The sequence below is a fragment of the Centruroides sculpturatus genome, unplaced genomic scaffold (assembly GCF_000671375.1).
Source record: "Centruroides sculpturatus isolate CEXI.00-Female unplaced genomic scaffold, Cexi_2.0 scaffold156, whole genome shotgun sequence".
Taxonomy (NCBI): Eukaryota; Metazoa; Arthropoda; class Arachnida; order Scorpiones; family Buthidae; genus Centruroides; species Centruroides sculpturatus.
Genome location: NW_019384398.1, coordinates 514,435 through 527,024, shown reverse-complemented (window position 1 = coordinate 527,024; position 12,590 = coordinate 514,435). Strand labels below are relative to the sequence as shown.

Sequence of the window (12,590 nt, the reverse complement as noted above, 5' to 3'; positions counted from 1 at the left end):
GAGTCTGACCTTGGACAGTCACAAAAAAGTTGGTTGGACAAAATGGGAGGAGACCTAAAACTTAAGAATGTTCTGGCTACCACAATGATTCTCCAAGTCAAAAGAGATGGAGAAAGATTAGTGTCTATATCATAGAACCTCAAAGGCTCACACTGATGATCTTTTATTCTTGTAAATCATCATAATTTTGCTGACAGGCTCCTTTATATGTTTTATATATAGTTTTTTTTTATTAATTCTACAAACTAGGGGTGGACAGATTCAAATTGTGCTGGATCACATAATGCTGAATTTAGAGTTTCAACCTGTATAAGGTTTTTTAAAATCACTGAACATTCTAAATTTATTTTCTGTTATTCAACATTAGATACAATTGTGATTTTTACTTATTAGAATGTGCAGTAATCAATAAGCTTAAAAGTTGTAAAATACCTTAAATCAATTATAATTTCTTACAATAAAACCTGAATTCTCAGTTTTATCCATTCATAACAATAATAAATAAAATATAAAAATGAATGAATGTAAAATGAATTAATTGAATTAGAAGTATCCAAGATTATATTTATAAATTAAATTTTTCATATTAAATTACAGAAAATGACAATGTCTTTGAGTTGTATTTATTATTGTATTTAAAGACAATATCATAAGATGTACGTACACACAAAGTTATATGTAGGAAGTATAAAACAGTAATAGAAGAATCAAAAATTAAAAATGAATCATATTTACATTAACACAAAACGTATGTTCAAAACTGAAGGAAAAAGACAATTTCTAGCAGTGATAGCTAGGAAAAGTCACCACGCCAGTTGGTAATGAGACTACAAAGATGTATGCACCATATTGTAGTTTGAGGTGGACATATTTCATATTGAAAGGTCTCACTACCTGGATATTGGTAAGCACTTTTTATCCGTTCTCTGCTATATCCACTACTGTAGGTATCTTTTTCACCAAAGACTTCTATTGCTTTGTTTTGTAAAATCTTACAAGTTATGTATTACCCTGTATTAGACATTGAGTAGTACAGTTCTTGTCATATTTATTAGCATTCATTTACAGTTCTCTCTATTCATGCACAAATTCTGTCTGTCCTGAAGTTTTGGACGTGTGTATAATGCTTGATTATGAAATTGTAATGTTTTTGCTGTATCAAATATAGGATGCTGACCTGAATGATGATAAAATCTGGATCTCTATCTCTACACAAAATATGTGGTATTACACTTACCTCATGCTACAAAATATATACCATGTATTTTGGGTAGCATGAGATAAGTGTAATGTTAAAATAAATTTAATATAAACTGAAGATTAGTCTCCTTTTGCCTTCTTTCTATATGGTCACACCCAACGGAAAAACATCGAAAACTCTTCCACAAGTGAACTGAATTTGACAGTTCTCAAAAATGTTGACTTCTGTCAGTAATCCTGATGTAATACAATGGGCTGATACAAATAAAATATATTGAGAAATCTCTCATTAAATAAATACATAGGGAAAAAGATTTTCGGATAAACCAAAAAACACACTAATCTGAACAGGTCTGGGTTCCAATTAGTTTGGATTAATGAGAATATATCATATTACTTGCCAATAGATAGTGACACAATTGAACAAAATTGAATACAAATATGTAAAAGATATGAGAGTTGAAATGAAATATTTATTTGTATCATACTTATAATCATCTTGTAGCTGTTATTAAGTAGTTTATGGCAACATGGGGATGCTTTCGTTTCAGTTCTGAATACCTTATTACAGAAAATGACCATGATGCAATAATGTGATAGATAAAGTTCAATAATTAACATTTGGGTCATGATGATAGATTAATGAAGGAGTTGAATTTATATAAAGCAAATTATAAAAATGTAAAATATTAAAGACTTATAAAAATAAATGTACTGTAGTTTTCTTTGTCGTCCTTTTCACAATCACAGGAATTTGTTTTTACTGACCTACTACCAAAGAGTTTTTTCTAAAATGAAAAGTTTAACTTGCTGTTTTTTTTTTTATTTATCTTAAATTTAGATCTGCTATTTCCAAAATCTGTGGCAGTTAAATTTACTGTATCTTCCTCTTATTCATTCAGACCAGTTAATTTTTATGAGTCATAAGAGCTTTCCGTCTATGAATCAGTTTACCCATACTTAAATATTGTATTAAGATTATACTCTCTCAATATGTATTAAAGCTGATTATCCTTATAGGAAAATATACTGTACTGTTATAGTAATGAAACATACTTGTATACAATAAATTGAGGAAGTCTTTAATGTTAATGTAGAGCAGTGATTCCCAACCAGGGTTATGCATATCCATAGGGTATGCGAAAAAATAATGGCACATGCACTATAAGAATATTTGGGTTCTGCATTCAGGTCTTTCGTAATGTCACAATACTCGGTGCTTAATTTTAAATATAATAAAAATATAATTATTTCTCCTCCAATGCTTTTTGATTAAAAAAAGTGCTGTATAGCATACCAAAGTACCACTGTTTGACTAATACGTGAAATAAAACTTATAAAAATGGCTAAGCAAGTCAAGAAAAGTTGGGAACTGCATATGTAAACTTATAGAGGAGGAACCTAATCACTAATTGTATTACATCTGACTTCATATTAATTCAACTTCTGAGGTTTTACTGTAACTTCTGATTATACTATATTATTATTGAAGTGATGAACAGTATTATCATAACTCTAAGAGCCTACCAGTAACTGAGGAGATGAAACCGTTGAATATTGGTAGTTGGTTGTGGGTTCCTGCCAGACCAACAGGCTTGCTACATTAGATTTCTGGGTTCACTTTACATGTCTAAATCTAAATAGGGACCAATATCCTTGTACAAAGAAATCATGCTGCTGCAATAAAAGTAAGACAGCAACGAGTTGTTGGACAAGATTCAACATTCAGTTTGTTGGCGTGCTGAGATGGCTTGCATGAGAAAAAAGGGTATTTTGAACATTGCTTAGTTAGTTAATTATCAAACATTGTCAGGCAGCTTGTTTTGATAGAGTATTTTCTGTCTTGTTAACTGCTTACTGCATGTATGTGCTTACTGTTCAATTGCTAATAAAAATAATCACAAAACCTTAAAGAGCAGTCTTTACTAAACCATACCAAATGCAAGAAAACTTTTTATACATTATTAACTCTTGTAAACTCCTCCATAACATCTTGTCCAATTGATGTTATCTTTCAAAAACCCTGTACACTACTTGCCCAAATATAAATACAAATTTTATGCTATTTGTAAAATTTTCCATATTATTTGCATTAAATCTATTAAAATAATGTCTTAATTGAAACTTTCAAACGTAATGCAAAGTAATAAGATAAGGAAGTAATGGACTGCTGTTCTTGAGACTTCCAACATTGAGACTCTTGAGAAGCCAAGTCAAAAATTTCAAAACTTTTAATAGATGATTTGACAGAATATATCTAGGCAAACTACTGGTACACCTTGTCCTCAGACTCTCCATTGTGAACTTAACTGAACCAATAATGGACATAAAAAAGGTGTGCCTTATTTTTTTAAAATTTATCTTTTACTTGACAGACTTTAATACACTTTTATATCTGTTTTTCTATGTTTGTTTTATAAGTTATGGGCAAACATTAATGAAAATGTTCCTCTCTCTCCAGTGTTCTAACAAATTAAACTTTATTTTATTAAAAAATTACTGAATAACTATAAATCATTCAACATATTTCTATACTAGTGTTTTCTATCTCTTATACTTTGTCTTTTTTTTCAACCTAAAGCTAGAAGGTAGGAATACAGTTTGATTTTAGAGACTACAATTAATAGGGATGAACATGCACCTTTTATTAATTGAAGGTTAAAGAATGTGTTTTAACATCACTTTAACATTTCATTTCCAATTGTCCACACCTGAAGATGGTCCATTAACTGGAGCAAAAGATTAATATTATTTAAATTTTCCATTGTTAAAAATGCATCTATTAATTTAGCTGAGACTACAATTTATTAGTTGAAAAAGTCAGAACTCAGTTTTCTCTGTCTATATAAAAAAAAATATTCTATTTTCTGTTTATTCTGATTATTTTTTAAGCTTTCAGCTTCTCTGTAAAACATGCAATGTATGCAGAAAAGAGTTTATTAAGGGTAAACGTTATTAATACAGTTATACCTCAACACGGGATTAACTAAGTAAACAATAAACTAGGTTATTTATTTTATTTGTATAAAAGTTATAAGGGAATATGCAAATAATATTTTCTTTATGCAAATACCGGTTTTGCCAACGTCTACATAATCTGCATTGATGACTGGTATGTACTGTGTTGAATTCTCTATTAACACATGAAAAAAGCCATTAAAAAAATCTGTTTATAATGTTTTATTATTAAATTTAAAGTGGCTAAAACTTTATTTGTTTGGGTTTAAAATATTCATGAAATTTAGAGAAAGCTGCAATTAATAGCCTTAAAAAAACCAATGAAATACATATGATAGATTGTTAATATGGGGTTTTCCAATAATTACGAGTATTGTCTTCATGGGCTTTTTAGTTGTATTAGCAACATATAAATTTGTTCTTATAAGATTACTTATTGGTCACGTGAATATACTATCAGAAAATAGTTGCAGAACATTTTAAAGTAATATGGTAGTTGGTTGCTGGTTCGCAACTCACCAACTGGCTGGCCACGTGGAGTTAGTTTTTCCTAGGTTTCTTCACATGTTTAACACAGCGGCGCTTTATCCTAAGGGCAAAAAGAGCAATTGTTGGAACCCTTACCGACAGATGGCCCAAAAACCAATCTTTTATAAGAAAATATTTCCCGAAGAAAAATGTCTGAAATCATGGAGCCCCTAATTCAAATTATTCTGGGTCCCATGAAGCTATAACATTTAATCAGAGGCCAGTTTTCCATAGAAAGTTCTCCCCTTAGCAGATCCAGGTATTGCATTACCTTATCTCATCAATCCAATCAAATCTTTGTATGTTCGGAGCCTGCCAAATGGTCTTGTTGGTCCCCCTTTATCTGTTTTTCTATACGTGTTTCGAGATGTTCTAACACACTTTATTTGAAATGATGATTTTACGAATAATTTAACATAAAAATCGAAAAAGCAAATAACATTTTAGCACAATTTTCTATTATCAGAAACGGAAGTTGCGACATTATTGTATTGTTAATCATATTTTCACCTCTGCTAGCCTGATAAAGAATGCAACGTGGAGCCTGCCATACTTCATTCTTCACACTGTATTTAAATTACCTCACAGAAGTTTTTGACTTTTCACGGATACCGTCATCTATTGTCAATGTAGATATTGTTCTGTGATAGGGCTATATCATTATTAATTAAATAAAAAAGTACGAAATTAAACTTAAATTAATCGAATTTTCTTATGATCTAGGCTACATTATAGTTTGAGGAGAACACACGTGTAAACCGGTTAATCAAACCAGTTTTCTTTTAAAATATGAGCTGTTGCTATATAAAATAGGAAAAATACAGCTACCTATCGTTGAATATTAACGAAGACACTACTTAATAATCATTTAATACTTATAAAATACGAAAAACAATGGATTATTTACATTGTACGTGTATATGAAGTGACTAGTGTTTTTTGTATTCAGTTACAAACAACTAACATTGAATATTTTAGTGTACTTTTTTAAAAAATAATAAGCGTTATATTTCTAGTGTAGTGATTTTCTGCATATTTGTATTATTCTAGTGTTAAATGTAATAATGTTAGATCACATTTCCAGTGTCTGTGTTTGTTATAAACACGAATTCGTTATTACAGTCGACCCCCCTATAACACTGTTGATTATTCCATTTTATATGAATTCCATGTTGTATGAGTCACTTAGATTTTACAAATACGTGAGCCGTTCACAGCCTGGCACACGTATTTGTAAAATCTAAGTGACTCGTACAACATGGAATTCATATAAAACGGAATAATCAATAGTGTTATAGGGGGGTCGACTGTAATTTCTTTTGTAATTGCTTTTAGATATAACATGTGTTTGAGTTCATTTTATAAAATTATTTTTGTAGTATAACAGGTGTTAATCCAATGGATAAATCTCTCCTGTCTAACGATGTAGGAGGTTAATTCCGCCTTACGTCATTAACAAACATGCCCATATATAGTAAAATAAACCGGTTCTCTTTATATATGACCTTTATACGTATCTGTTAGGTCGATCTGTGATGTAATATCTATACCTGGATATTAAATATGCTTAGGAAACTATAAAAAAAAATATTGTTTCGTCAGATATTTCGCTACGTAAGCTGTGTTACAACCCTTAAAGAACCTCCTCAGAAAGTTCATTTTCCCTATTTTAATCGAAGATTTGGGATGATTAACACAAACTTTGAAGGTTATACAGCGTTTTTATACTTTAAGACTCAACAGGTTTAGTTAATTTTTATAAATTAAGGCCTCCTTTTTAGGTATTACAGAGCCCACGCCACCCACACTGTGTTGGTGTGGCATGTCTTTCGTGTACTTTATATTAAATTGTTTTGCACCTGTACTTAAAAAATAAATAAAAAACATGAAAGTATATCGAAAACTTTCTTAAAAATTTATAAATATTAAAAAAAAAATCACTTGTAAAACTCTCATAATAGATTTTTCTAACAAATGTTTTTGGATTGACCTAATTTTTGGAATGACCTTATTTCGAAACTTTTTAAGATTGTTTTTTTTTGTATCGAAATCATAGAATTTTCACGATTATTTTGTACAGAATGGGAAGGAAATCGCACAGAATAAAGTTTTGTGATATTTGTTTGAAGACAGGACACATTTTCAATGAGCGAAAACCATTTATAATCGCATTACGTGATGTACAATACACGAGACTTCAGACTTTTTTCAAGGTTAAAATAACCGAAATAATTCTGAAAAAAACGTAAATTAATCTTCAAATATAACCAAATTAAAAGTTAATTTTTATGTTAATTAAAGTTTTACTTTATAAAAGCAGCTCAATGAAACAGATTTTGGCTTTTGTTCAACATAATCTCTATCATTCCAAGTATGGATTTCTTGGGTGGGGGTATCACGTCATTCTCAATCGACCAATGATGATAGAGAGTACATGCGAGGGAAGATGTACAGTATAAAATCTGCTCAACATCCGTGTACAGTTTAGACGAGTGATTCGTGCAGTTGCATTAAAGACTCAGCACGAACGACTCTTCACCATTTACAGCCAATTTTTTTTATAATTTAATTTTACAACTTTCTCGCAACACATTCTAAAAAAATGGTAAGTATATTTTTACTTAATTTTCTAGTTTAAAATTTAATTTGAATGTAAGGAATAATGCGATTTACTTAAATGAATATAGGGAGTGATTTGCTCCCACTTCCTCCTAGACTGAGCCGGATTTACACGTAAGCTAAACAAGTTACAACTTAGTGACTTAATCTAAAAAGATACGAGTTAGGGCCTCATTCTACGAGGGCCTCACGTTTATAACTTATTAAACTAGTTACTAGCGTGTACAGGCTTTTTGCGTATAGTATATGTTATAACTTAGAGAACCAATCCGTGCCCTTCGTATGGATATAAATGGAATATAGTGAATAATTTATGTATAATCTTATTATTTATATTGTTTAATTAGTTTTACTTTCAGTAGAGATTTGTCGTATTTAATTATTTATAGTATAATTATATTATCGCTGTGTTAGTCGTGGTCTGCCACGTTTGCAGAGAGCAACGTTCTTTACAACTTGGATAAATTCCAGAATCACGGCTTGTTATTCGTAAAAAAAATCAATTATAGTTACTTTTCTGACCTAGATAAATCTTTTCGTTTTATTTAAATTAAATCTGCACGCATTCATTATTTTATTTTATTTTTTTTCGATTTTAATATTCGTAAAAATCGTCACGAAACTTTTATACTTCACCCGGAAATGTCGAGTTAACTTTACTGAATGGAGTCTTAATCCTTTCTTCGATCGATAAACTTGCTAATTTATTATATAAAGTTTTAATTACTATTATTATTTTTTCTATATTTTAGCGTGAGTGTATCAGTGTACACATCGGCCAAGCTGGTGTACAGATCGGTAATGCCTGTTGGGAACTGTACTGTGTCGAACATGGCATTCAACCAGACGGACAAATGCCAAGTGACAAGGCTATGGGAGTTGCAGACGACTCTTTTAATACATTTTTCAGCGAAACTGGAGCGGGAAAACACGTGCCACGTGCAGTTTTCGTCGACTTAGAACCAACTGTAGTGGGTGAGTAACACTTCACTTTGTAGCAGACACTCGAGAGTCTGCTATAAAAAAGTTTCCTATAGGGATATTAACGATTCTAATTAATATTTTCGACTTTCAGATGAAGTCCGTAATGGTAGCTATCGACAACTTTACCATCCTGAGCAGCTCATCACAGGTAAAGAAGATGCTGCTAATAACTATGCCAGAGGACATTATACCATTGGGAAAGAGATAGTCGATCTTGTTTTGGATCGTGTACGCAAACTTGCCGATCAATGCACTGGTTTACAAGGTTTCCTCATCTTTCACAGTTTTGGAGGAGGAACCGGTTCCGGTTTCACCTCTCTTTTAATGGAGAGACTTTCTGTCGATTATGGCAAGAAATCAAAACTCGAATTTTCTATTTATCCTGCACCACAGGTGAGTTTCGAATATTATCATGACAATATTATTCAATTTTTACTTATTAGTCACCTGGGTAGCAGTATGGAATCGAGTCACGCTTCCATGAGGAGGGTCCGGATTCGTGGAGCGCTTGTAGTCTAGATTAACTCTATCCTTCTACCTCCCAAGTGACTTTTTTAATGAGTGTTAACGAAAACAAAGAGTAACACTATCGATTTTTCCAGGTTTCCACAGCTGTAGTAGAGCCTTACAACTCCATCCTCACCACTCATACCACTCTAGAACATTCCGACTGTGCTTTTATGGTCGATAATGAAGCCATTTATGATATCTGCAGACGTAATTTAGATATCGAACGTCCTAGTTACGCCAATTTGAATCGTTTGATCAGCCAGATCGTTTCCTCAATCACAGCATCTCTTCGCTTCGATGGTGCACTCAATGTCGATTTGACTGAATTCCAAACTAACTTGGTGCCTTATCCCAGGTAATTAGTAAAAAATTAAGCGAATAAAACCCAATTTAATACCTTGCTAACATCCATTTTCAATGTTACAGAATTCATTTCCCTCTGGTGACGTATGCACCTGTCATATCCGCCGAGAAGGCCTATCACGAACAATTAACAGTGGCAGAAATTACCAATGCCTGCTTCGAACCAGCCAATCAGATGGTGAAATGCGACCCACGTCACGGAAAATACATGGCTTGCTGCATGTTGTACCGAGGCGATGTCGTGCCTAAAGACGTCAACGCAGCCATAGCCGCCATCAAGACCAAGAGAACTATCCAGTTTGTAGACTGGTGTCCAACCGGTTTTAAGGTATTTTTACCTTACTTTATGACTATCCTCTAATAAATATACTCGTTATATAACTTCTATCGTTTATTTTAGGTTGGCATTAACTATCAACCTCCTACCGTTGTACCTGGTGGTGATTTGGCCAAGGTACCACGTGCCGTTTGCATGCTTTCCAATACCACTGCTATTGCTGAAGCATGGGCACGATTGGATCATAAATTCGATCTTATGTATGCCAAGAGAGCTTTCGTTCATTGGTATGTAGGAGAAGGTATGGAAGAGGGTGAATTCTCTGAAGCTCGTGAAGATTTGGCAGCTCTTGAGAAGGATTACGAAGAAGTTGGAATGGACTCCAGCGATGCTGGAGATGAAGGAGAGGAATATTAAAAATTCACTCTTAAGAAGTATAAAAGTTGCAATAAAATGTTTTAAACTGCTTTACGGTTATTGCTTATATTATAAATATCTCGCAAATTTGAAATTGCTTTATTGGTTTTATTTTTCGTGAAAACCTGTAAAGACTCTTTAAAATGTACAGTACATTTTCTGAAAACTTCGTGGCTGATATCTTCGGGATTATATTTTAGGTGATTTATTGCCAAGTATATATAATACAGCCAGATGGTCGAGGGGATGATGATTCTACCTCTCTGGAAGATCTGGGTTCGGATCCAGATGGTCGAAAAACCTAGAAATTTTTCGGGAAAAGCGGCCTGTCCTGGATGTGTTTAGCTCCGTCTCATCACCCCGCCATCCCTATTATAGGCCTGGGAGAACTAAAGGGTTTCTTTTCCATGTCCCCACGATGGACATAGAAAAGAAACCCTTTAGTACTCACAAGGCAAAAAGAGTAAAATACATTTATTATTATTATTTTTTTAAAAACTCTTTCCGTCTTGTGGGCACTAAGAGGGCCTCTTTTTGCAAGCCCATTATGGGTACGGCCAGGTCCACAATGTGGCGACCGGGTGATGAGGGACGGGGCCCTCATCACCCGGGGGCCACCCGTCCCTCATCCCCGGGGGACCACCCCCGAAAAAATTCTGGAGATTATTTGATTCCGTGTCCCCCAGAGCGGTAGGCTGCCACCTTGACCGCTCGGCCATCCGGCCAGAGTAAAATACAGAAAGAAAGCTTATGATTCTATCTAATATTTGATTTTGAGTTCCAGAACAAAACAGTTTATATTTATGCGTGTTTCAAGAAGGCGTTTAAAAACTCAATGCCTTGAACAAATCCTAAATTGTGTCGTTTTCTCTTTTATTTGAATAATTGATCCGAAAACTGATCGATTTATTAAACAAAGAACATAAACTATTTGTTTTTAACAAGAGAAAGAAATACTGTAAACATTATAATATTTGCCTATAAAATATTTACACCAAATATGTAAATTAAATGTATTTTGCTAACTTAATAGTTTAACTTAATCTCAGAATTTGTATTGGTCTCAGAATATAAATATGGTAACAAAAGATTCTTAAAGTAAATTTTTCTTAATAATATAGTTCTAATTTAATTATCAGATTTGTATCTTCTAATTAAAGAATTTTCTCCCGACAGTTCACTCTTTATTTTTTAACCTGTGGTTATTTAAAAGGCGAAATGTATGTCTTTTTTTTATACAGTAAAAACTCGATGTAACGGACCACTACGGGACCTAAAAAAATTGGTCCGTTATAAAGATATTGTTTAACATAATGGGTTTTAAAATTTCAAACGTTAATTTGAAGTTTCCTGGAGATGTAATGCATGGTATTGTACAAGGAAGCAAAATTCCTAGGGCCGGCCCTGAATGATACTAAATTGTTTGGTGAGATAGGGCAACGCAACAATGGCACAAAGGGAACTGGATCCTATTTAAGGATTAGACACATGAATAAAACCTGTAATATTCCACGCGGCTTGCTCGTTGATTAGGCAGAAATAGTGTTCAGGCCGCAGTGTTCAGTGATTTAGATATTTAGAACCGTGCCTACCAGTGGCCATGAGTGGTCACTCAATGTAAAAATATTTGTAGACGAAAACTGAAGTTTAATTACAGTTTTGAAACAAATTTTCAAATTTCTTAATGTCTACACAGAGAAACTTCGCGTTATTTCTCTTGTATAATGTCTTAAAATATCCTTTAATGATTCATTTTCATCATTTTGGACATCGGTTAAATCGTATTTTTTGGGGGATAATGATGATTTTCTGCAATTCTTGCAGCCGATCAAATTTTTTTAATCGAATCGGGCCTTCTAGAATAAGTACAATCTTTATTTTTCCGGTAGCATTGACACGTCAAATTCTTGAATATTTTTCTTAATCTACCATTCTGTTTGGTTTTATGGATCCTTTCGGGATCGAAATCCGGCAAATCTACGTAATTGCTGTTATTTGTGTACGTTCTCGAACCACAGCTGGACAAATTTGGTGGCTCCAATCGCGGGATTTTTTAGGAGAAATGTTAAACAAATTCTTCTTCAGAATCAGGTTTGTGTCAAGTTTTCTGTCGTCTTTTGTTCATTTGAGATTCTTTTTTAATCTCTCGATAAGAAATGAGGAAAAAAGTCATCATAAAGATGATGAAAATTGTCATTACATTCATCGTGGGCATATCAAATGCCCAATTTGCCCATAAGACAGCGCCGGTCCTTGACGTACTAGACAGTCGCCTAAGGCAAAGAAATTTAGAGGGACCATAACCAGCATCAGTTAAAGGAAAATATTTAACGATTATTTAATTAGACACAATATACATCCAGAACTGTGGCATGTAAACGTACAGGTTATTCAATGCACAAGGCCTCTAGTAGGCGCCAAGATTAAAATGTGTTTAGGGCACAAAACTATCCTTCGCAGTGTTTCCGGATAAAACCCATAAAGAAGAGTGAGGTATTGACAATGGGTCCGCGGCTTCGAATAGAATTGATTTTCTATGATTAACATCACCCGACAGAATAATATGAAAATATTTTTAAAACTATTTTTCAAATTTATCTATTTTTTAAGCATTTTTCATCTTTAAGAACATTGATTTACTGAGAAACTTCATTGCTTTATATAACATACAGGTCATAGAAATTAAGTTAAGAAGAAGAATGAGAATTTACCTTTCCTTAATTTTTAATTGTAA

General features: G+C 32.9%; 1 protein-coding gene across 1 annotated transcript; it reads left to right on the top strand.

The window, feature by feature from the left end:
- The first annotated feature begins 7,152 nt into the window (after positions 1–7,152).
- Positions 7,153–9,907, top strand: LOC111618537 (tubulin alpha-1C chain-like). Its single transcript, XM_023360090.1, has 6 exons — positions 7,153–7,291; positions 8,058–8,280; positions 8,381–8,682; positions 8,892–9,154; positions 9,226–9,490; positions 9,563–9,907. Exons 1-6 carry the CDS (start codon positions 7,289–7,291, stop codon positions 9,854–9,856), a joined length of 1,350 nt encoding a protein of 449 aa, XP_023215858.1. The 5' UTR covers positions 7,153–7,288; the 3' UTR covers positions 9,857–9,907.
- The last annotated feature ends 2,683 nt before the right edge of the window (positions 9,908–12,590 follow it).